This window comes from Puma concolor, chromosome C2 (assembly GCF_028749965.1).
Source record: "Puma concolor isolate L17-30 chromosome C2, mPumCon1.1.hap2, whole genome shotgun sequence".
In the NCBI taxonomy this organism is placed as follows: domain Eukaryota; kingdom Metazoa; phylum Chordata; class Mammalia; order Carnivora; family Felidae; genus Puma; species Puma concolor.
In genome coordinates this window covers 71,954,013-71,980,150 of record NC_141675.1, presented here as the reverse complement: position 1 = coordinate 71,980,150, position 26,138 = coordinate 71,954,013, and the positions used below count along the sequence as shown (strand labels likewise).

The 26,138-nt window shown below is 38.8% G+C and overlaps 1 protein-coding gene across 2 annotated transcripts in view; it reads left to right on the top strand.

The window, feature by feature from the left end:
• Positions 1-26,138, top strand: part of GNB4 (G protein subunit beta 4) — a 60,865-nt gene that overhangs the window by 12,605 nt on the left and 22,122 nt on the right. Inside the window, exons 1-4 of one of the 2 annotated variants that reach the window (XM_086674776.1) lie at positions 10,493-10,515; positions 13,692-13,789; positions 23,330-23,368; positions 24,065-24,171. In XM_086674776.1, the coding sequence (XP_086530902.1) occupies positions 13,733-13,789; positions 23,330-23,368; positions 24,065-24,171 (203 nt within the window). In that variant the 5' untranslated portion in view covers positions 10,493-10,515; positions 13,692-13,732. Of the gene's footprint in view, positions 1-10,492; positions 10,516-13,691; positions 13,790-23,329; positions 23,369-24,064; positions 24,172-26,138 lie in introns of those variants that run through there. The other variant, XM_025912913.2, reaches the window with a different exon arrangement.

Genomic DNA, 26,138 nt, shown 5'->3' with positions numbered 1-26,138 from the left:
TAATGCATGAACAAACACATTCTTGAACTTTTCATCTAATCAAATGGTTTTAGATTTGTTTCCTAGGTAAACAAGAGTTTAAACTTGTGGCTCTCAAACTCTAGGAGGCACCAGAAACACCTGGAGTGCTTGTTGAGCACTGAACACCAAGCTCCACCCTCAGAGTGGGAAAGGGCCTAAAAATTTGTGTTTCTAGCAAGTTCCCCAGTGCTGCTGATGCTTCTGGTCCCCACACTTTGAGAACCACGGCTTAGGCTATTTAGTTAATTAGTGGTTATTAACCACGTTTCTTCCCTCACGCACCTGAAAGGTATATATAACATTAACAGCTTCAGTCTAAGAATCAAGGCATTAGGGTGGGGGTAGGCAGTGTGCTGGGGTGTGCCAGGAATTGATGTCTTCACAAGGTGGGTGTAGTTTGAGAAAGGCCTTCATGTGAATGGATGTTTTCTCTCTTACCCTGTTTCCCACCTTGAAGCTTTTTTCTCTCCTCCGCACTCATTAGAGTGTCTTGGTGTATATAGTAGGGGATAGGGATAATGTTTTCTCCTGGCAGACAGAAGAATATAGTCTCTAGACTATAGAGACTATATAGAGAATAGAGTTTCCAGGGAGGAATCTTCAGTGCTTCTCAAGGAGTTACGGAGAGAACAAAGTGGTTATGTTGCAGCATAACTGAGATGCTGAGTCCATGACAAAAATTCTTTCTGGTAATAATTGTATTTTTCTCTTTTGTTTCAAGTATTTTGTGTTATATCTGTTGATCCAGATAAAGATATGGGCCTGAGTAGTGTTTCTGGTTAGAGTGTCTTTGTATATTTCCCTTGCTGGGCAACTTAGCCCTTACTTAAATATCCAAGGGCATTTTGTGAATGTGTATATTTAATTCCCAAAACAATCCCATGGGGTATCTCCACTGTACCGAAGAGGAAATCGAGACTCAGAGCTGTTAAGCAATTTCTGGGATCACACAGTAAATATAATGTGAGTGAGTCAGCAAGCTCTGTTAGGTTGTATGAACTTGGGTAAGCGCCGTAACCTCTATAACATGTAGTTTCCCCATCTGTAGGATGGGGATGATATTAACCGCTACCTACTGAGGTCAATTTGAAGTGCTCAAATGAGTTACTATGAAGAGTTTTGAACAGTGCATGGCACATAGTGCTCAGTAAATGCCATCTCTTGGTTGGCTAACTCCTACTAACTCCTCAGTTCTGGGGTTGTCCTAACTTTGTGCCAGGTAATCTTCCTCTTATATACTATAGGTCAGTAGTCTCTTATCCATAATTTGGAGATCCAAAACGCTTTGAAAACTGCAGTGTTTCTTTGTTTTGTTTTTTCATAAATTGTTTAGTGGAAAAATTTTATGTGAGTTGGACTCATTTTGTGCCACAACATGGCCTGAACATGAAACTTGCTAGTCTATTTTTCCCCCCTAGTTGTGAGTGTGCTTTTTTTTTTTTTAATTTTTAAAAATGTTTTATTTATTTTTTGAGAGCAAGAGACAGAGACAGAGCATGAGCGGGATGGGGCAGAGAGAGAGGGAGAGGGAGACACAGAATCTGAAGCAGGCTCCTGGCTCTGAGCTGTCAGTGCAGAGCCAGACATGGGGCTCAAACTCACAAACTGTGAGATCATGACCTGAGCTGAAGTTGTACACTTAACCATCAGAGCCACCCAGGCGCCCCGCGAATGTGTTTGTTTTGTTGCAGAAATACTCCTTGATTATCTGGGGTGCTGCCTCAGAGTCCCATTGGTATGTTATGCAGTATATGGACACACCTTTTTAAAATCTGAAAACTTCCAAATCTGAAACACCTGGTGCTTCAGCTTAGGATAATGGGTTACGGACCCATGTAAGCATGCGCATAAATGTCTTTTTCCTGCTTAACTGTGAACTGGGGAACTGTCCTACTCATGTGTACTCATTGTACATGATAGGCATTCAGTAAACGTTTGGTGAAAGGAGCTGTGCCACAACATACCGTTAGGTGAAGGGAAACAGACTGAAGAGTGGCATCTTATTTTCTGGAACATAGACAAAACAGACCGCCTTCAGTTCTCAAGAGGTGGAATTTTTTACTTTGGGGGCACTTAATCGTGATGAGAAATTTGCTAGCAAAAAAACAAAACAAAACAAAACCTTGATGCCCGTGCTACAGTTTCAGCAGCGCTAACGTTAGCTCTCACTTCAGTTTTTCTGTTGTATCCATCCATTTGCCCCATGCAGCTCCAGGTTTTTGGCTAACTTCTTGTAAAAGCCACATGGGAAGATCTGTATTTGGAATACTTGGGGTGGATAGGCAAGTATGTTTTGTTGTTGTTGTTTTTTATTTTGAGAGAGCGAGGGCAGAGAGAGGGAGAGACAGAATCCCAAACGGGGTCCGCACTGTCAATGCAGAGGTTGAAGCAGGGCTTGAACTCATGAACCACAAGATCATGACCTGAGCCAAATCAAGAGTGGTCCGCTTACCCAACTAAGCCACCCAGGTGCCCTGCAAGTGTTTTTAAATTCCATGGTAAGAATGATCATAAAAGCTTTGAATACCTTACCTAATTGATTATGGGCTTAGGGTTGGGTTTTGTTGTTGTAGTTGTTTTTTAGCTTTACAAAGTATAGGAATTATAAAGACTACAAAGAGAAAAGTAGAACATTAGAGAATTATAATAGCAGCCTTGAATTTTTCTGACGAATAGACATAGTAAGCAAAAGTATTTTTATGCTTAAATTTAAGTACAATTTAAAATATTCTTTCATGCCTTATGAGCTTTCATGTTTAGTATGAAAAATATTAGTAGCTAAAAAATACTCCTATTTCCTTGTCTCATAGAGATGAAGATGGTTGTTCACCAGCGTAGCAATATAATTGTACAGGCTACATAATGCCTTGCTTTAGTAAAAATTCTGTGGACATTTTAAGAAGTGGAGAGGGAAGGTTGTTTGAATTATACAACTGTATTTTTTTTCGATTTATTTAATAAATTGGCTTGGATACAGTGACTCATTGGTATTTTTTGAGTATGTGTAACTGGCACAGCTGAACTTTTAAAAAGATAACCAATATGCTGCTTTCTTCTCAACATACAATGCTTTCACTATATAATAATTTCAATTGTGTTAAATGAATCCGTTGTTCATGTTGAAGAGGACTTGGTCAAGAAGTTATGGTAACTGAAAGACACTGTGCTTATATTAAACTAATTTCGATTGAATTATTAGTTTAAAATTGCTTTAGTCTGCAGTTTCAGTACTACTTCAGAGATTGTAATGAATAGCTCCAGTGTGACCTAGTGTAAAAAAATCCCCATTGGTGAAATTGAGAATTACATTCCACCCTTCTGATGTTTTTTGTTTGTGTGTTTTGTTCTTGGTGTGTGTGTGTGTGTGTGTTGTGTTGTTTGTTTTGTAAAGGAATGTAGTTGGCTCATAGATTATCTCATATTCCTCTATCTTTCCTTCCTCCCAGGAGGGAAATTTCTTGACCAGTTGGCTAAACATAGACCCTGGGAAACCAAAGTATTGAAGAAGGTGAATGGGGGTGGAAGGAGTCCACAAAAAGAGAAAAAGAATAGTGAGTGAAGTATAAGGAGGATCTAGGAAGTTGGGGTGATGAAAGCCGTAGTAGTAAAGTGCATAAAAAGGGAGTGTCATCAGTCATATTCAGCAGAGAAGTCTAATGAGAAGCCCTTTGAAAAGAGGCAGTGTGGTAGGGTAGTTGAGATCCTGGGTTCCATGCTTGGATTCAGTTCCCAACTGTGCCTCTAATCTTAATAAGCAAGTTATTTAACCTGTCTGAGCCTCAGTTTATCTTTGGCTTTAAACAAAAAAAAAAAAGAAATTAGGTAAGCTCTATGCCCCATATGGGGCTCAAACTCATGACCCTGATCAAGAGTCACACACTTTTATGACTGAGCCAGCCACGTGCCCCTCTTTTTGTCTTTATGTCATTCCACTTATACTATGGTTGCCATTGGACTTGAGGTATGTTAAAAGATAAACTGAGGCATATTAAATATTTTAAGACTTTTTTTTTAATTTTTTTTTTCTTTTTCAACGTTTTTATTTATTTTTGGAACAGAGAGACAGAGCATGAACGGGGGAGGGGCAGAGAGAGAGGGAGACACAGAATCGGAAACAGGCTCCAGGCTCCGAGCCATCAGCCCAGAGCCTGACGCGGGGCTCGAACTCACGGACCGTGAGATCGTGACCTGGCTGAAGTCGGACGCTCAACTGACTGTGCCACCCAGGCGCCCCTTAAGACTTTTTTAAAGCAAAAATCGATTTAGTTTGGGCAGTGGTAGGGCAAGATTTTTATAGAGCTGGAAGCAAAACAAGAAAATTATTTGAATAGTTGATTAGCTTCTGTGGTTTCCCTCTTTGGAAGGCCTAGTTGGCTGCGATTGGTTGTCCTTAGGTTTTGACTTAACCTTGACAATTACAGGCTTAGTTTTGGTTTGCTTACATAGTATTCTACTGTATTAGAACCACCTCAGTCTAATAGCCTCCTTGTTTAATTAGTGCAAGAGTTCGATTAACTATAAAATATTTATTGTGGATCCATGTGTGACTTACTTTTATATATTTAAATTTGGTTGCTTATTGATAAACATAAATACCTGTAAAGCAAATACCCAAATCAGGAATTCAAAAATTAACAATCACTTGTAACTGCTGTACTTGTGTGCTTCTCCCTTGTACTGTTTTATCATTACCTTGAAAAACTTTTATTACATATGTATGCATTCCTAAACAATGTATTTCTTAGTTTTAGTTGTTTTTGAGTTTTATAAAAAGTATAATGCTGGCATGTGTCTTCTGGAACTTGCTTCCCCCTACCCCCATGATATTGTTCAGATTAATCTATATTGTATACAACTGTAGTTCATTTGTTTTCATTGCAATAGAATTCAACATAAAAACACTATAATTATCCATTCTCCTGTTGGTTGGCATTAGTGTTTTAGTTTATTGCTATTACCAGTAGTACTGTATGAACCCAACTCTTGAGCAACATGAGCACATGTACTTGAGTTTCTTTTAGGGCTTCTATACCCAGAAATGGAATTAAATCTTTTTTTTTTTTTTTTTTTCCTTTAAGTAAACTCCATACCCAGTGTGGGGCTCGAACTCACCACTCCAGATCAGGAGTGGCATATTCTACCAACTGAGCTAGCCAGGTGCCCTCAGAAATGGAATGGTCAGATTGAAAGATAGCCATCACCTTTGCTAGATATTGGCCAAATTGCTTCCCAAGAGTTTTCCCACCTGAATTGAGTTAGCATTTTCCCCCAACCTTGCCAATTCTGGGTTGAGATAAAATTTTATCAATCTGATAGATACGAAATAGTTTTTTATATGCATTGCCCTGATTACTGAGGTTGTATATCTTTTCATTTGTATATTGGCTTCCACAGTTTTTCCTGTTGTGATTTGCTGATTCGTATCTTTGTACATTTTTCAATTGGATCATTGATCTTTTGTTCTTAGTTTGGAGAATTGCCTTTAAACTCCAGATGCTAATCCTTTATCTTAATTTTAGCTTGTAATTATCTTTTCCCTATCTGTGGCTTGGTTCCCCCTCTCCTCCTGCCCCCCTCCTCCGTAGACGAGAAACTCTTCTCATCATGAATACACTGTCCTTACACAACAGAAGATGCTAACCCTTCTAGCTGACCTTTTCTCCTCTTCTCAGCCTTCTTGTATGCATGGATCATTGTAAGAATTATTGTCAACAGTTGTGTTGTGGGTAGTGGTGGTGTGCCGCAGACCGTTGGGCTATTCAGTAAGCCTTGAGGTTGATTCTGCTCTCATATGTTAGAAGCTTTAAAAAACAGCATAGAGGCGCCTGGGTGGCTTAGTCGGTTACGCGTCAGACTTTGGCTCACGTCGTGATCTCACGGTTCAGTTCGTGAGTCTGAGCCTCACATCGGGCTCTGGCTCAGTGGTGACACTGTGGAGTCTGTCTGTCTCTCTCTCTCCACCTCTCCCCTATTCTATCTCCAAAAAGAAAATGTAGCATAATTGTTGTCTCTGCCTTCAGCTTTGGAGCTGTTCACTACATATGAGTCCTCAGAAGTCCTACTCGGTTTTCTGTTAGGCACATGACCAGCGTATATGAAAACCTTAATTTCTGTCTATAATCACTTCCATTTTTTGGTCATTAATTCATGTAAGGTCTGATCAGTGAAAGAGTATGTTTTGGTTTACTTCTCAGGTTGGATTCTTGATTACTTTAAACTTTAAGGAAGATTTGGAGTTAATTTATGTGGCAGTTGCCTGGCCATCCCAGTGGAGAATTTCTTTAGTGGTGTGTGACTGTTTTATTTTACTGGTTTTCTTTCCTCTGCCATTACTTTTCATATCCCCTTCCCCCAACCCTCAGGTTGAATTCACAATTAAAAAAAATTTTTTTTGCCATTTCCTTGATTTGTTATTAACTGTGGCTGTAAAGTAACTGCAGGAGGGCCAGCAAGTGGTTGGATGACTCTGTTGTTATAGTCAAATATGTGCCCTTGAAGACTTACTTGGCTTTAGATCTATAGTTTGAGGGAGCTACTTACTAAATTGTACCTGATGCAACAGTATTGTTCTCAAGAATTCAGAACTTTTATAGCCATAATCAATACACAGACCGACCACTTAGGTTGTCCTTTAGCCTTTCAAAACATAATGTAGTAGGATTTGGGGGTGTCTTATTGATTCATTTTTAACCCCAGTCAGCCTCTAGGCTTGTATGGAAGTAGTTTATAATCTAGTTTATGCTAGATCTTCTCTTTATTGGTATTCTCAGGAATCCAGCAATTGTCATGTGAGAAGAAAAGATCAACAGAAAGCTTGTGTAATCAAAATAATCCTTTCTCCTTAGTGACAGAACTAATAAGTTGGCTTTAAAGAGTGAAAAATTATGGGGCACCTGGGTGGCTCAGTGGTTAGGCGTCCCACTTCGGCTCAGGTGGTGGGTTCAAGCCTGCCCCTCCCCCGCTCGCTCTGTCTCTGTCTCTCTCTCTCTCTCTCTCAAAAATAAATAAAAATGTTAAAAAAACAAAGAGTGAAAAATTAGTTCCTCCTTTTAGCAGCAGATGTGGAAGAGGGGGGAAGGCAACTTGAACATTTCTTTTTAGGCATCCAGAAAAAATTTATGGTCTTCTCTGTAGGGGAGGAAGAATAATTTTCCCTTTACCCTTCTGAGTTCTTGACCGAGACCCCCTGCAGTAAAAGATAAATGAGAAAAACAAGTTTGTGAACACGTATTTCTCTGGTATACGAGGGAGATTCCCAGGGAAAAACTCCCTTAGATAGCCCAAGGCACCAGCTTAAATACCATCTTCAGCTAACGACCAAAGAAAGTGTACCAAGAGTACCGGTGGAGTGGATGGGGAGGGGCCGAATCCTGGAGGTTATCAGGAAAAGCAAGGGTAAACAAGGGTAAGATTTGTTGTGCAGATTTAAGCTGGTGTGTTCTCCGTTGGTTAAGATTTTCTGGTGATAGAGTCCTCTTTTTCTTCCTAGTAGGAGAGGGAGACACCCTTACAAATGGAAATTTTCTTTATAAATGTACATTTCCATTTCAGAGGGGTGACTTCTCTTTTGTTTTCAGTTTCTCCTTAGTTTGCTGTTTCTGAGAATAATCCTATGCCACATCCTTAGGCCATATTTGGGGTGGCATATTCTGCTAGCTTTCATTTGGTACAAACATCACAAGGACTCTGATTTTGCCTCTTAGAAACCTTTCCAACACAGTCCCTTGCCTTATAACTGCCCCTGCCTTTTCCATGATGACTGCTTAATCTTACCTGAAGTTGGCTGGGCATGAGTGAGGCTGGAGAATTTATATTTCCTCTGAAGAAATGGGCTTATGTATAGGCAGCTCTCTTTGAGAGTTCATAATGAAGGACAGGAAGAGGAGTATGAGTGATAGTGAAATGTCAATCAAGGTGTTTTGTCTTTCTCTTCTCCCTCCTCCCTCCCCCCCCCCTTTTTTTAAGGGAGAGACTTGGGCATGTTTAACCCTGATAGAAAGGATCCAATTGAAAGTGAAAGGTTACCCACAGGTGGCGGTTTGCTAGGTAAAAGTGAGGAATTACAACTTTACAATAAACTAAGCTGTTAAGGCCTAAATATACTGACTAATCTTAGCTTTCATTAAGTTCATTCTGATATAATATGAAGTCTGCAGTGTTACCTGGAAGTATTCCTGCCAGACACATTGAACTTGAGTATCATCTAGCATGTAGCTCTAATTTCCAGTCGATTGGCAGGATAGAGGATAGAGAAACAAGTTCAACAATAACATAAGGAAGTAAACAGAATGTGAGTCACTGTATAGGACAGTGGCTCATTCTCTCCAGTAAGTATTCTAGGGGAAAAAAAGAAAGCAGGTGGTGGATACTTTTAGATGGGAGAGACTTGAGACGTAGCCAAATGTACTACATAGTCCTTAGTTGGATCCTATTTTGAGTAAATCAGATGTAAGATAGTGGTGGAATAATTGGGGAGATTTGAAAGGACTAGATATTAGCTCCTAATTAATTACTATTAATTTTGGTAGATTGATTAAAGTTATTATGGTTAAATAGAAAAATGTCCTAATATTTTTGGAGATATATGCTGACGTATTTCAGAGTGAAATGTCTTGATGTTTGTACTACTTCAGCAAAAATAAGGTAAAGTAAATATAACAATATTAGCAACTTGTAAATCACGTGGTGGGTATTATGGGTGTCCATTATAACTAATATCTTTACCTTTTTCTGTGTTTGAAAATCATCCTAAAAGACTAAGACAACGGAGGAAAAATGAGAGCATGAATATTCTAGAAGAGATCATCAGAAGTGTAACATTACTGAAAAGATGATAGATAGGATTTAAATCATAGGTGGAAGAATTGGACCAAATGACCGAAAAGTCAGTTGCTCTGTCTTAATAGAGGGGAAAGAGAATGTGATGAGTCAGTTATGTTTGTGTGGTTTTATATATTTAGTAGTAGAAAATTGAAAGAGTTCATGTCTGATGGCTTCTGCTTTCTCTGTGATGTAGAAGGCAGTCATCTGCAAGAGGGGGTATGAAAGGTCAAAAGCTTAAAGAGTTCAAAGGAACTGAAATAGTTGATAGTAAGAGTGGAAGTGATAAAAAGCTGCATAGGCTGTTGGGTGGTTTTGAGGGCCCATTTGAGATGGGTAAAATGAATTTGTAGTGTCACTAATATGCCGTTTGACTTTTTCGATCAATGTTTGGTCACTTCAGTACTGGCTGAAAGAAAGTAGGTAGTTGGGTTTATGAAGGTTGTGATTTTTGTCTGTTGAGTATGACAGAATAAAAGGGTGGGGAAACTATGGTGCTAGCAGGATTGTTGATCAAGTGCTGGGTCTGGAACCTAATCCGTATAAGGAGGAAAATGCAGTTTGCAAGTAGCAGATGAATAAGCTCTGGGGGTCTAATGCACAGCCTAGTGACTACAGTCAACTGCACTGTGTCATATACTTCAAAGTTGCTAAGAGTCTCGATCTCACATGTTGTCTTTACAAAGAAAAGATGGTAATTGTGTGATAGGGTAGTTAACTCCTTGGTAATCATTGCAATGTAGAAATCACATTCTTTAAAACTTCTACAGTAACTACATAATATTATATGTCAATATATCTCAAGAGGTACCACAAACTCACTGTGTTTCACACTGGACTCCTTATCTCTCTTATGAACTTCTCCTTCGAGGAGTCAAGGACTTGAAAGTGTCTGGGATTTTAAGTACTTGCAGGACGGTCAGTTAGCCTATTCCTGTTTCATGGATGCTAGCTGACCACAGAGACTCCTTGGTCAGAGACCAAGGACCACCTTACTCACAGCACAGCAAGTAGCATATCCTGGTGTTGGTTTGTGTTAATTTCCCCATGCTCTTCAGTTTCTATGAGGTTAACACAGGTGGGGGTAGATGGATGCCACACATACAGTGGGGTTTGTGTCACAGCCCAGAAACACTGAGCTTGCGGAATTGACTGATTTTACAGTTAGGTGGAAGCAAGCCTGCTGTGTCTTGGGGTTGAGGAGACATTGTGTCATCCCTCAAGGTTGCTCGCCCCGAATACATCCCTGAGAAATGGCCCAATTGAAAGTGACTAGGGCCTTACATTTTGGCTCACCCAGGAGAAATGTGTAGGGACGTCCAGGGACCATGGCCTCTCCCAAAAGTAACCCATCCACAGAGTGGTGGTGATGAGGGAACTGCTTTTTGTCATTCCTGTTCATGGTACCTCCATCCTTTTGGACACCCAGGCTAGAAAATCTCATTCATTTGGTACATACCATAGTGTGTTCTGAGTAGCCCTTGCCACATGCTACTAGCCTTGTTACCTGAAACTGGATTTGCCTCTTGATGAATGTTGAGCCAAAACACACAACCAAAGAACAGGAAAAGGAAGGGTTTTACTTGTCATAAGTAAAGGAGAATACCTTTGTTTGTTTCTTCCCCAAAGCAGTGTCTCCCTGACTGACAAAATTGAGGACATTTTAAGCTGAGGGTGAGTACATATTCATGAAGGGGTTTAGGCAATGGGAAATACAGCATGGAGTTGGGGCAAATGTCATCTTAAGGTAACTAGGTCCAGGTCAAAGTCACAAGGAACGGTAGTGCTGACCTCTGCTTCTATCAGTTCTCTGGCTCCAGTTGGACTGATATCTAAGTGCTCAAAGGGGTGTAGATCTTGCAAAGTTAACTCTAGAATGTGGGTCGGGTCACCTGGCCTGATAGTGGCTGTTCTCACATTCTTTCCTGAGATGTCTGGGGGCCTCAAATGACTTTTTAAGAAAGCTATGTCTGTTGGTCTTTTTCTGGGGACCCCTAACTCTTTGTGTTTACAGTTGGAGATAAGCTCTTCTGTAAAGGGTCATTTGTGTGTGGGTGGCTTTGGGTGGAAAGGCAGTAGTGAGTGGGTAAAAAGTGGCTTTGAATACCCTGTAACTAATGAGATCTGTTAGAGCTCCTTGGTACTCCTTTTGAGTACATTAGCAACTCAGTAAGCAAGATTTACACCAATTTTACTTGCTTAGGAGTTTCTGGAACTCAGGAAATGAAGAAGCAAAAACCAGAGTTTTTAGGATTTGGGGGCCAGCGATATCTTCGGTATGATCCAGCACGGGCAGTTAAGGTTGTGAATTTAAAGAACCTGTGAATGCTACTTACCTTCAGTTAGGCAGAATGATATTCCAGATTGTCTGTAATCCAGTCAGTCTGGTAGTCTCTGAGGAACATACTAAATTATTAAACAGTAGGACTTTGTCATGAAATGGTTAAGACTTACAAAGAAAGTTACTCAAATTTGCTGAAAATTTAGATAATGGAGAAGTATATTACAAAAGTAAATTGGAAATGGAATATTAGAAGGATGTCAGCTCTTCTCAAATGTATTTACAGTTTAATGCTATTCCAGTCAATCCCAATAGATTACTTTGTAAGTTTGACAAAATAAACTGAAAATTAACCCTGAAAAATAAACAGATACTTATACTACAGTTGAAGTGAATGAAGGGTAGACACCAGAAACAAATTTTCTCTTATGGGAGAGTCTCTCTTATGGGAGTTTGGGGTTGGGATAGTCTTTTGGGGCTCTAATTTTGACCTGAGGAAACACAAACTGGATCTTGTGCTTGGAGAAACAGAAAAAAGTTATTTTGTAGAAAGAAGAAAAACAAAAATATGAAGAGAGAAACAGGACAGGTAGAGAAATAATACTATCAGTTTTCAGCTTCTAGTTTTGTGCTGAGGTAGTAATATTCTTGCCTTGTGGTTCTGTGATTCATCCTAAATACTTAGCTTAATAAATAAAGGAAAATTTTTTCTATTTCAACTTAATTTACCGGAGGAGTGTCTTGTGTGCTAGGGATGTAGACAAAAAATAAAGCGAACAAGGTTCCTGCCTCAAAGGAGCTTTCATTCTACCACGAGGAAATGGACGACAAATAAGCAAATACATGCAGGGTGGCAGCGTTAAGTGATGTTATAGGATACGGCGCGTACATATGTGCTGTCAGTAAAGATCCCTCTGAGGGGGTAACGTTTGAACAAAAATCCAAGAGCAAGCAATGAAAATACCAGGAATAAGAGCATTTCAGACCCAGGAAAGAGCAAATATAAAGACACTGAGGCTGGGGCCCCTGGGTGGCTCAGTTGGTTAAGTGTCCGACGTTGGCTAAGATCATGGTCTCATGGTTCATGAGTTGGAGCCCCACATCAGGCTCTTTCCTTACAGTGCGGAGCCTGCTTTGGATAGTCTGTCTCCCTCTCTCTCTGCCCTCCACCCCCCTACCTCAAAAACAAACTTAAACAAAAAGCAAAAAACACTGAGGCCAGATCCTAGTTAGTGTGTTCAAAGGACGTCAAGAAATCTTCAGAGTGGCTGGAGCAGAGTGAGGGGGTGGTGTGATTGATAAGGTCAGAGGGATGTGTGTGAGAGGTTGTGTAGAGCTTTGTAGGTTAAGGTAGAGAGTTAGGTTTTCCTCAGAATGGGAATGGAAAACCATTGTAAGACTTAAAGCAGAAGAGAGACTTGTGGGTTTTTTTTTTTTTTTTAAGTTTATTTTGATTTTTTAAAAAGTTTGTTTTGAGAGAGAATGGGGGAGGGGCAGAGAGAAGAGGATCCCAGGCAGGCTCTGCACTCTCAGACCCTGATGTGGGGCTTGAACTCACAAACCATGAGATTATAACCTGAGCTGAAGTTGGATGCTTAACCTGCTGAGCCACCCAGGCACCCCGGGAGACTTGTGTTTTAAAGGATCACTTGGGGGGCACCTGGGTGGCTCAGTCAGTTAAGCGTCTGACTTCTGCTCAGGTCATGATCTCATGGTTCGTGAGTTCGAGCCTCTCATCTGGCTCTGTGCTGACAGCTCGGAGCCTGGAGCCTGTTTTGGATTCTGTGTCTCCTATCTCTGCCCCTCCCCCACTTGTGCTCTGTCTCTCAAAAATAAATGTAAAAAAAAAGAAAAAAAGGATCACTTGGTTGCTGTATTTAGAATAGATTGGGAAGTGGTCATCCACAGTAGAAAGGAGATCAAGTTAGATGGTGGTGGCTTAGACTGAGGTAGTCAAGGTGGAGGTAATCAGAGTTGGTCAGATCCTAAATATTCTTTTCTGAAGGAAGAACTGGCATGCTTTGCTGATGGATTACATATAGGGTGTGAAAGAAACAGAAGTTAAGGATGGCTCCCAGGTTTTTGGCTGAAACAGTTGGAAGGACTGAACTTTCATTTATGGAGACAGGGAAGACCTGGGGGTAGAGTGGGGTTCAGATTTGAAGTATGAACTTTGAGGTGCTGATTAGACATGTATGTGGGGATAACTATTGGTGCCCTCTGACGTATTGTAAAGTACTTCTTACTGGTCTGTATTCTAGGACTAATCTGTAATTTAGTCTTTTTATTTTTATTTTTATAATTACCTTTTTTTTTTTTTTAAGTTATTTATTTTGGGAGAGAGTATGCATGCTCTAGCAGGGGAGGGGCAGAGAGAAAGGGAGAGAGAGAATCCCAAGAGGCTCTGTGCTAACAGTTCTATCCCAGGAACCCCTGAGATCATGACCTGAGCTGAAATCAAGAGTCTGAGCTTAACCAACTGAGCCACCCAGGCACCCCTGAAAGTAGATTAATATGTAAATGGAAAACTAAATCAGTCTCTGTCACTGTTTTTGTTTTGTTTTGACAGTTGCTTTCACTTCTTAATTTCTGAGGTAAACAAGTTAAAGGATGAGTGAACTGGAACAGTTGAGGCAGGAAGCTGAACAACTTCGGAATCAGATCCAGGTAAGAACAAAGTTTCTCGTTTTAAAATTTTAACACTTTTATTTAGTACCAGCAATGAATAAAATTTGTTCATTATTTCATCAGTCTACATATATTAAATCTATAAGGCTTGAAATGGTCAATTTGTTTTTATCCTATCTCTGAAGTATTCTATAAAAATTATTCCTGAAAAATATCTCTGTGGACCTATGGCCTCTGTGTCCCTAAGAAGTTAATATTATATATGGAATTCCTGCTGAAAGGCAAACATCATTCTCTTCTTAGTTACATACCTGGAATTGTAGTTTAATTTTTGATGCAATACGATGAGGCAGGTATTATCACATTGCAATTGTAATACACTAGAAAAATAGGAAACTCTAAAACATTACAGAAAAACATTAAAAATTATTAGTGGCATAATAAAGACGTGTCTGTCATCTTTCACTCTTGGAAATCAACTCAAAACAGCAAAGATCTTAATAAAGTTCCATCTTAAAACAAAATTAAAAGACACTTAGGAATTCACACCAAGAGTCAAACGGAGTGATGCATCAGGGTGTGAGAAGCCTCCAGAAAAAGGGTTTCTGCAAAGTGGGGAGCACTCCTCAGCAACAACACCAGTAATCCTCTTGGGAACAGTGGAAACAGATGTTTCCTGGACAGAGGAGTATCAAGGAGCAGAGATAAACGATGGCGTGTCTATATTCCTTCATGTTTAGGAAGCCTCTTAGTGAGCAGGGTGGAGAAAAGAGACTGAGCTGTAGCCTGGCGCTGCCTACTTTTTGCAGGGAAAGCAAAGGCTGAAACAGATACGAATGAAGAACTTCAGCGCGAAGTGAGGAGAATCCCTAATAACTTGGAACACTGCTGACTGCTCCCCTCCACCCTGCTGCCCCTGCTCTGAACCTTTTGCAATGGCTGTTTCAGAAGAAGTCTTCTGGTTTGAAAGTGAAGAGTAAGAAGAAAGGAACAGGCACAGGATCTATAGAAGGATATTAACAAGAGAAGAGAGGAAAGGAGCAGGAAAAACAGGGATGGCTGAAGAACATGCGCCAAGAAAACATTGTTTCTGATTGGATTGAAATTATAACCAAATGTTACTGCCAGGAATTCAAGGAAGTGAATTTGGATGTGAATAAGAACTCTTGAGTTTGATAGTGTAGATGTTTGAATAAAGCTGTCCAAACAAAGAAGGGATGTATTTTGCCTGTGATGATGAACGAAGGCTTCATAGAATAATCTGTAAATTAGATGATGTTGCCAACACCAGAATGAATTCTCAGTGATCTCTACTTGGTATCACTTGCTCCACATGCTGAACAGGACTGACTCCTTGGCTAAGCACATGGTCACATGACCAACTATGTCATTTAAAAAATTCTATTCTCTGTATATGAACTTGGCCTTTTTTTTTTTTAATTTTTATTAAATGTAAGGGAGATCGTATGGTATTTGTTTTTTGTCTGACTTGTTTCACTTAGCATAATGCCGACAGGGTCTACTCATGTTGTTGGAAATGGCAAGATCTCTCTCTCTCTCTCTCTCTCTCTCTCTCTCTCTCTCTCTCTCTTTCTCTTTTAAGTAAGCTTCAGTCCCAGTCCCAGGGCTTGAACTCCTGACCCTGAGACCAAGAGTCGGATGCTTCACTGATTGAGCGCCCCAGGCGCCCAAGATTTTTTTTTTAATGGCTGAATACTATTCCTGTGCATATGTACGTACATTTTATTTACTCTTTTATTGATGGACACTTAACGTTGTTTCCATGTCCTAGCTATGTAAATAGTGCTGCAATGAACATGGGTGTGCATATATCTTTCTGAGTTAGTATTTTTGTTCTGATAAATACCAGAAGTTGAATTGCTGGATCATATGGTAATTTTATTTTTAATTTTGTTGAGGAACCTCCCTATTGTTTTCCATAGTGGCTGCACCAATTCACATTCCCATCAGCTGTGCACAAGGGTTCCCTTTTCTCCATATCCTTGCCAATGCTTGTTATTTCTTGTCTTTTTGATACTTGCCATTCTAACAGGTGTGAGGCAATATTTCATGGGGGTTTTGATTTGCATTTCCATGATGATTAGTTATGTTGAGCACCTTTTTGTGTGTCTTTTGGCCATCTTGTATGTCTTCTCTGGAAAAATGTCTATCCAGGTCAGCTGCCCCCCCCTTTTTTTTTTTTAAGATCATTTATTGTCAAGTTGGCTAACATCCGTGTATAGTATACAGTGTGCTCTTGGCTTCCGGGAGTAGATTCCCATGATTCATCGCTTACATACAATACCCAGTGCTCGTCCCAACAAGTGCCCTCCTCAATGTCCATAACCCATTTTCCCCTCTTCTCTGTTCATCCCCCATTACCTTCAGTTTGTTCTGTTTAAGAGTCTCTTATAGTTTGCCTCTCTCGCTGTTTGAAGCTATTTTTTCCCCTTCCCATTCCCCATGGTCTTCTGTTAAGTTTCTCAAATTCCACATATGAGTGAAAACATATAATATTTGTATTTCTCTTATTTTACTTGGCATAATACCCTCCAGTTCCATCCACGTTGTAGTGAATCTCTGCCCATTTTTTGATGAGATTGTGTTTTTCTGGTGTTGAGTTATATCAATTCTTTATATAGTTTGGACATTAACCCCTTATGGGACAGATCATTTGCAGATATCTTCTCTTATTTAGTGGGTTGCCTTACTGTTTTGTTGATGGTTTCTTTTACTGTGCAAAAGCTTTTTATTTTAGTGTAGTTACAATAGTTTATTTTGCTTTTGTTTCCCTTGCCTGAGGAGACCTATTCAAAAATATGTTGCTAAGGTTTTGTGTTGTTTGAGAGAGAGAGAGAGAGAGAGAGAGAGAGCGAGAGCGAGCACGAGGCGGGGAGGGGAAGAGACAGGGAGACACAGAATCTGAAGCAGGCCCCAGGCTCTGAGCTGTCAGCACACAGCCAAACATAGGGCTCAGACTCACCACAAGACCATGACCTGAGCCAAAGTTGAGTGCTTAACCAACTGAACCACCCAGGCACCCCTGGTTATTCTTTTGTTTTGTTTTGTTTTTTAAGGTGTTTTATGTTTTATGGTTTCAGGTCTCACGTTTAGGTCTTTACTCCATTTTGAGTTTATTTTTGTTTGTGGTGTAAAGTGGTCCAGTTTCATTCTTTTGCATGTAAATGTCCAGTTTTCCTAACTCCATTTATTTAAGGAGTGTCACCCCCCCCCCCCCCATTGCATCCTTTGTCATAGACTAATTGGCCGTATAAACATACATTTATTTCAGGGCTCTGTCCTGTTCTGTTGATCTGTGTGTCTATTGTTGTGTCAGTACCATACTGTTTTGATTACTGTGGCTTAGTAGTATGGTTTGAAATCTGGAATTGTGATACCTCCAGCTTTGTTCTTTCTCAGATTGGCTATTCAGCTTTGGCTATTCAGGGTCATTTGTGGTTCCATACGGATTTTAGGATAATTTGTTGTGGTTCTGTGAAAAATGCTATTAGTGTTTGCCTGGGGATTGCATTAAACCTGTAGATCGCTTTGGGTAGTATGGACATTTTAATAGTATTCTTTCAATCCATGGGCGTGGTATATTTTTCCATTTTTTTTAAATTGGATTGTTTTGCTTTTGAGTTGTCCAAGTTCTTTGTTTTGGATCTTAACCCCTTATCAGATACAGGATTTACAAATATTCTCTCCCTTCCAGTAGGTTGCTTTTTCATTTTCTTGATGGTTTCCTTTGCTGTGCAGAAGCTTTTTGGTTTGATATAGACCCACTTGTTTATTTTTGCTTTTGTTGTCATTGCTTTGGGTGTCCAATCCAAAAAATCATCACCAAGACAGATGTCAAGGAGCTTACCACCTATGTTTTCTTCTAGGGCTTTTATGGTTTCAGGTATTCAAGGGTTTAATCCGTCTTGAATTTATTTTTGTGTATGGTGTAAGATAGTGGTACAGTTTCATTCTTCTGCTTGGGGCTCTCCAGTTTTTCCAACACTATTGAAGAGACCATCTTTCGTTGTCATAAATTGACCACATATGCATGGGTATATTCCTGGTTTCTCTGTTCTATCGATCCATATGTTCATTTTTATGCCAATACCATACTGTTTGGTTACTGTGGCTTTGTAATGTAATTTGAAATCAGAGAGCATGATGCCTCCAGTTTTGTTCTTTTGTCTCAAATTTTCTTTGAAACCACAAAAGACCCTAAATAGCCATACAGATTTTAGGATTATTTGTATTTTTGTGGAAAATGTATTTTGTGGAATTTTGATAGGGATTGCATTGCATCTATAGCTTGTTTTGAGTAGTATGGGCATTTTAACAATATTCCTTCAATCCACTAGAATAGAATGGCTTTCCATTGATTTGTGTCTTTAGTTTCTTTCATTTTTTCTATTTTCAATACACAGGTCTTTCACCTCCTTGGTTAAATTTATCCCTAGGTATTTTATTCCTTTTGATGCAGTTGTAAGTGGGATTGTTCCCTTGATATCTTTCTGACAGTTAATTATATGTGTATAGGAACACAATAGATTCTTGTATGTTTTGTATGTGTTGCAGCTTTACTGGATTTATTTCTAACGGTTTATTAGTAAAGTCTTTAGGGTTTCCTATATATAATATATCATCTGCAGAGAGTGACAGCTTTATTTCTTCCTTTCCAATTTGGATGCCTTTATTTCCTTTTTCTTGCCTAATTGCTCCGGCAAGGATTTCCAGTAACATTAAAGTGGGAAGTGTGGGCATCCTTGTCTTGTTCCTGATGTCAGAGGAAAAGCTTTCAGCTTTTCATTGTTGAGTATGATGTTATCAGCTTGTCCTTTATGACCTTTATTATGTTGAGGTACATTTCCTTTATACCCACCTTTGTTGAGGGTTTTTATCATAAATGGATGCTGCATTTTGTCAAATGCCTTTTCTTCATCTACTGTGATGATCATACAGGTTTTATCTTTCATTTTGTTAATGTACTATGTCACATTGATTTGTGGATGTTGAGCCATCCTTGCATCCCTGATATAAGTCCGACTTGATTATGGTGTGTGATTGCTTTAATGTATTGTTGAATTTGGTTTGCTAATATTTTATTGAGGTTTTACATCTGTGTTCATCAGAGATAGTGACCTGTAATTTTCTTGTGGTGTCCTTGTCTGGAATGATTGGCCAGGCACACGGTCACATGTTGATCTCACTTAATCCTCATAGCAACCCTGTGAGGTAGATGGTGTTGCTTTGTTTTACAGCTGAGGAAACTGATCCTCAGTGAGATTAAATAACTTGCCAAGGTAACATAACTGCTCGTCCAGATTTTTTGAAGTCCAGATTCAGGATTCAGTTCAGGTATATTTTGGTGCCAGAGCCTGTGCCCCAACACCACTGCTACATTGCCTCCCAGCTGTGCAGTCTGTACCAACATCCTGCTCTACATCCTGTGTTGTAGCCATATATTTCTGGTGGCCAGTTTCTGAACGTGCATTGCTCTTTCCCAGTTTATCGCTCTTTTACAAGTTGTTTCCTTTGCCTAGAATTATGCTATCTTTGCTCCAGTTTTGCTCCTATGACTCCAGTTCATTGAGTCCCCATCATATGAAAAGACTCACAAGAGTCCTCCAGTTGGATTTATTCTCCCATTTATTGGAAGGCCTCATGGCATGGTAGAAAGTGCGTGGGTTCACATTTTAATTATTCTGTGGCCTTGAGCAAGTTTAACTTCTTTGATGCTTGGTAGCTTTGCTGTAAAGCAAAGGTTGGTGGAGACGATTAAATGGAATGACATGGAAAGAACTTACTAATAAGTGGGAAGACCTTACTCCTGTAGCACTTTGGACTTGTGTTATAGGGCTGATCACAGCTGGCCTTGTTTTATATAGCTCCTTGTGCACATTTGCCTCTGCTACTTGTACTTGGTTGGAGAATTCTGTGCCTTAATCCCCTTTATATCTCACCAGCCTCCCAAACACAATTGCATGGGTGCAGGTGCTCACTGAATCATCTCCTGTGATTTCAAGTAACCACATGTATGTAAAGTGACAAAATCATGACATGTTATATTTAAAGACCTTCCCTCTTGCTTTCCCCCTCACTTCTAGAAATATTAGCTAACAGTATACTTAAGTATGGTATAAACACATGACACAATAGAAATGTATGCAATTTTATGCAATATGATTTATTTTAAATTAAAAACCGATTAAAAAACAGAAACAGATTTTTCCTTTGTTACTTGGAGTGGGAAATATATCGCTTTTCTCTTGTACAAAGATGTCTTGTATTATGTTAGACAATATGAATTTCAGCCTTTATTTGGAGTAATTTTATATTCAGTTTTATAATGGATAAGTGTTCATAAGAGTAAGTTCTCTGAATGTGAATAGAGTCTTCGCGTGATTGGCAAGTAACTGTTATTTGTAGTATGCTTATATTCCAACATTTTGATTTTTACTGATTTGCACTATTTAGTAATTTTCATGTGCAGTTTAATTGTGCTGTTAATATTACAAGCCCTGTAGGAGGGCCAGGATTTGTTTTGTCTGCTGCTGTAACTGTGGTGCCCAGAATAGTACCTGACACAATGTTCAATGGATTTTTTTTTTTTTTTTACTGAATGACTGAATTAAGAAAGACAACCTAAGCAAGGATTTTCATAAAGCTTAAAATCAGAGAACCCTGTTTTTAGAATATAGTCTTGGACTCTACCATTTTTGGAACATGGCTCAGGCCATCACTATCCTTTCTGGAAATTCTTTTCATTGTCGGAAAATGGACTAAATTATTCCTTGCCAAATGAAGTTTCTCAGCCCACAATTTGACTACGAATGAGAGAATCAAATCATGTGTTTGTGTAACTGCTTAAGAACATCCTTACATAGAGATATTCTAAGTGTTATAAATAGGTTGAAAGGGCAGCTAAAAGGATCCTGTGTTCCATCTGGTCTTTGCTGCAAGCAGAGGCAGGCATTTTCCCCTTGGCTGACTGGAACGAGTTGTCCATTTGGGGCATTTATTCAGCAAATACCATGTGCTGCCTCTTTGCACAGGAGTCGACTAAGCTCAGTAGGGAAAAGCAGTTGAAAGAGGATACTACCCTAATTTTTGAGAGGAAAAAACAGTTTCAAGTCTAGTAGGAAGAATTGTGCTTCTGATTTTCCCATGTATATGAATCCTCTAAATTTGTTGGGAAACTCCTTTGAAAACATTTTGTTGCTTAGTAAATGTTATTTTGTCATATTGATTCCTGTTTCACCATCTTCTTTTTGATAATTTCCTTCAGATTTAAGGTCATTTTGAAATGCTATCATATAATGCTTAAGCATAAACATCTGCTTACATAGAAGGGCCTTGCTATTAATATAAAAATATAGATGTGACTCAGTATCAGCTGTTCCTTATTAACATAAATTATTTTCTTGATGTATCCTATCTTCATATTGGAGCTAAAATATTTTATTCCTAATTGCAAGTATGCTGTATATAGATACTAAGCATTTTAAAGATGTGTTGTAGACATTAAAAAATAGTTCTGAAATGACCTGGGTTATGCTATAAATATCCTTCCCATCACCTCAACTTCTAAATGCCAGAACAAACCAAAAGGGAACCCTGAACCTTTTTGCTGAAGCTTAGTAATAAATATAACTCAGGATACTATGGGCTTATTAAACCAACCTAGTTCATTTTTACTCATGGGGATACAATTTAAAATCTTTTAATCATAAACCAAAAGTATATTTGCGCAATGGAATAGAATTGAGAGTCCTTAAATGAACCCATTTATCTAGGGCCGATTGATTTTCAACGAGGATAACAAGGCCATTTGAGAGAGAAAGAATAGTCTTTCCAACAGATGGTGCTGGAACAACTGGGTATCCACATGCAGAAGAATGAATTTGGACTACTACCTCAAACCATTTACAAAAATTAACTGAAAATGGTACCTAAATATAAACGCTAAAAGTATAAAATTCTTAGAACTAAGCATAGCTGTCAATCTTTGTGACCTTGGATTAGGCAACAGTTTAAATTTTAATGTTTTTGTTATTTATTTTGAGACAGCGAGCGTGCATGAGTGGAGGAGGGGCAAAGAGGGAGACACAGAATCTGAAGCAGGCTCCAGGCTTTGAGCTGTCAGCACAGAGCCTGATGCAGGGCTTGAACTCACAAACCGTGAGGTCATGACCTGAGCCAAAGTCAGACGTTTAACCAACTGAGACACCCAGGTGCCCCTGGCAGCAGTTGAATATGACACTGAAAGCCTAAGCAACGGAAGAAATCAATAAATCAGACTTCATCAAAATGAAAAACTTGTATGTGAGGACAGTAATGAAGAAAATGAAAAGACAGTCTACAGAATGTGAGAATAATTTATAGTATAGAATACTATATTCTGTAGAATAGTTGCAAATCCTATATCTGATAAAGGTCTAGTACCCAGAATGTATATAAAGAACTCCTACAACTCAACAATAACATAATTGAAAAATGGGCAAAGGGGGGACGCCTGGGTGGCTCAGTCAGTTAAACGTCTGACTTCGGCTCAGGTCATGATCTCGCGGTTTGTGGGTTTGAGCCCCGTGTCGGACTCTGTGCTGACAGCTCGGAGCCTAGAGCCTGCTTCATATTCTGTGTCTCCCTCTCTCTCTGCCTCTCCCCTGCTCATGCTCTGACTCTGTCTTTCAATAATAAATAAACGTTAAAAAAATTAAAAAAAAGGGCAAAGGATTTGAATAGACATTTGTCCAAAGATCTACAAATGGCCAATGAGCATATGTGCAGATGCTCACCATTACTAATCATTAGGGAAATGCAAATAAAAACTATAGTAAGATACTACTACTTCACAACCATGAAAATGTCTATAATAATAAAGAGAACAGTATTGGTGAGGATGTGAAGAAATTGGAAAGATCCTAATACATTCCTAGTTGGAATGTAAAATGGTACAGCTGCTGTGATAAAAACAATTTGACATTTGGTTAAAAAATTAGAGTTAGCGTATCACCTGCCATTCCTAGGTATATACCCAGAAGAATTGACAACGTGTACACACAACTTGTATGTGAATGTCCACAGCATCGTTATTCATTAAAAACCAAAAAATGGAAACGTAAATGTCCATCAGTTAATGGATAAACAGTGGGATAAATCCATACAGTGGAATATTACTCAGCCATAAAAAGAAATTAAGTACTGATGCACCACAATATGGAGGTACCCTGAAAACCTACATTAAGTGAAAGAAGCCAGACAAAAGGTCATATTCTAGGATTCCATTTATACGAAATGTCCAGAATAGGCAGTCCATAGAGATAGAAAGTAAACTAGTGATTATCAAGGGTTGAGGGAATTGGGAAGCACAGGGTTTTTTTGTTTGTTTTAATGATAAATGTTCTGGAATTGATGGTGGCAGTTGCACAACATTGTGAATGTACTGACCACTGAATTTTAAGTAAAGATCATGTGGTACAGTAAAAGGTATATTTGTAAGTCTACATTTTCAATGAAAAATAGCATTTTAAATCCTATTCAGAGATTTCTATGTTTAAATGTATTATAATCATCTTTCAGGATGCCAGGAAAGCATGTAATGATGCAACACTTATTCAGGTAAAGTTATTTTTTTTCTTCATTTTAGTAATTCACATGAAATAGCTTAACACTGATACAAATGACATGTAGATGGTATTTGTGAGTATTTAATTGAAAAAAATGAGATCTCTATTTAAAAACACTTTGTAATTTGTCAGATGCTGTATATATGCTATTTAAAGCATACTTGTTAAAATAGAAGACTGTGGAAAAATAAATAGTCTAAAAACATGTAGATTCATATGTATTTTTTAGGTTAGCTTCCGACTCGTTTTGATATGCCCTGATTAACTTTTTTTTTTTTTTTTTACATAAACTCTTAGGTTTCATTAGCTTAACTAATACTGATAATTTTTATTAAGGAAATGTATGCTAAAGCTTGCTTTCCTATAGACAGTTAAAATTATACATGTTTCATTTGATCATTTGATTTTTATTTGTTGCTGTTTTTTTTACTAAAGTTGGGAGGTATGTCTATTCTTTTTAAAAGTTGATAGTCTGTAGTAGATATTCTCACTGGAAGGTGTGTCAATAGGATAATTTCAAATCATACCTTTTCTTCAATTTACTGATCCTATATCTATAATGACTCTGGAATTATTTAAACTACCTTCAGTTGCTATCAGTTTGTTTTATGTCTTATGCTTATTGTTTCTACCTTATTTTCTGAGCTACATCTAAGGTAGAGAATAACATTCTTGGTGCTTTCTAAAGATCACATCAAATATGGATTCCGTGGGTCGAATACAGATGCGAACGAGACGTACGCTGAGGGGTCACCTAGCTAAAATCTATGCGATGCATTGGGGATACGATTCAAGGTTTGTACCTGGCATCAACCAACTATTGGAGTTATTTTCATTAAGATTCCTCATTTGCATTTTCTTTGTTTTAAAACAAGCAATATTATGAGGTGTTTATAGAAAATGCTTCAAATATGAACATTTGGCTTTTACTAAAAATCATTCATTGACACTTTAAATGTTTTGAAGCCTTTAATATGGAAAATAAGTTTACCTCTGAAAAATCTCCTTTATCAGATGATCCATGTAAAATGGTTAGGATTTCTTTTCTTTGCAGTGTATTATTATTACTGTTTTTCTTAATGTGCCAAAGGCAGCTTCACTGTATATTGATCTTAATTTCAGTTAATAGGCAATATTTGAATATTATTGCTATGTACAAGTTACTGTATATTGCTATAATTACTACCTAAAAATCACAAAAGATGGAATTACATAATACAAGTACACTCATACATCTTCTGTTTCCCTAACCCCAGTATGCAAGTGCATGTGTATGTGTGCACACATACATGGCTGCTGTCTGGTTTGCATTGGATGGTTGGTCATAGGCTTACAGAATAACTATAATTGCAGATCGGCCTGCTGTCATAGTGGTTGACTTGTTTCTTTGATTTGATCAATCTCATTGGGAAAAGTCCCAACTAAAAAATTATTTTCTTAAGTTTACTTATTTTGAGAGAGCGTGCGTGAGCAGAGGAGGGGCAGAGAGAGAGGGAGAGAGCGAATCCCAAGCAGGCTCCATGCTGTTAGTGCGAGCTTGATGCAGGGCTGGATCTCACAAACCATGGGATCATGACCTGAGCTGAAATCAAGAGTTAGGCGCTTAGCTAACTGAGCCACCCAGGTGCCCCAAGAAATTATTTTTTAATAGAAGCTGCACATTTATGCTTTCCCAGGAGAAACTAAAAAGGTTGTGCCTACTTCAGGTGTCTTCCTGTTTCTTGGCATATCTCAGTGTAAATGGGATACTTGGGTACAGTATTATATTATTATTTTTTTAATGTTTTTATTTTTGAGACAGAGACAGAGCATGAGCAGGGGAGGGGCAGAGAGAGAGGGAGACACAAAATCCGAAGCAGGCTCCGGGATCTGAGCTGCCAGCACAGAGCCCGATGTGGGGCTCGAACCCACGGACTGTGAGATCATGACCCAAGCTGAAGTCAGACACCCAACTGACTGAGCCACCCAGGCGCCCCTGGGTACAGTATTATAGAAATGTGCTTCCTATGGGGTGACTGGATGACTCAGTGGGTTAAACAATCGCCTCTCAATTCCAGCCCAGGTCGTGATCTCAGAGTCGTGAGATCAAGCTGCACATCAGGCTCTGGGCTCTGTGCTGAGTGTGGAGCCTGCTTAAGATTCTCTGTGTTGTGTCTCTGTCACTCTGTCACTGTCTCTACAAAAAAAAAAAAAAAAAAAAATTGCCTCCTAGGAGGGGGAAAAATAAATAATGGACAGGTGGCATAAAGTTAGGCCGAATGTTTTACTCTTTTTCTTAAAGAAGTTTAAGATAAAAAAAAAAAAGTTTGCCCATTGCTGCAGCGAACTTTTCACTCAAAATATAATCACTTGAAATAATTACTTGAATAAATTACTTTCCTCAGAATTTCTCAAGACTATTACTCTTCATAGAAAAACATCAAGGAACCTGTCTTTAGCAGTTCATCACTTAATAGTTCTTCTCACCACGATGCTGATGATGCCAATTGATTTTTTTTTTTTTTTAAGTTTATTTAGAGAGAGAGAAAAATGAGAATGAATCCCAAGCAGGTTCCCTGCTGTCAGTGCAGAGCCTGATGCAGGGCTCAATGTCATAAACCATGAGATCATGACCAGAGCTGAAATCAAGAGTTGGATGCTTAATCTTCTGAGCCACCCAGGTGCTCCAGATGCCAATTGATTTTTACAGAATCTATTTCTGGTTCTGTCTTGCGTCCTAAAGTTAGATCTTCCCTTTCATAAAGAATTTGCTGCAGTTGCTA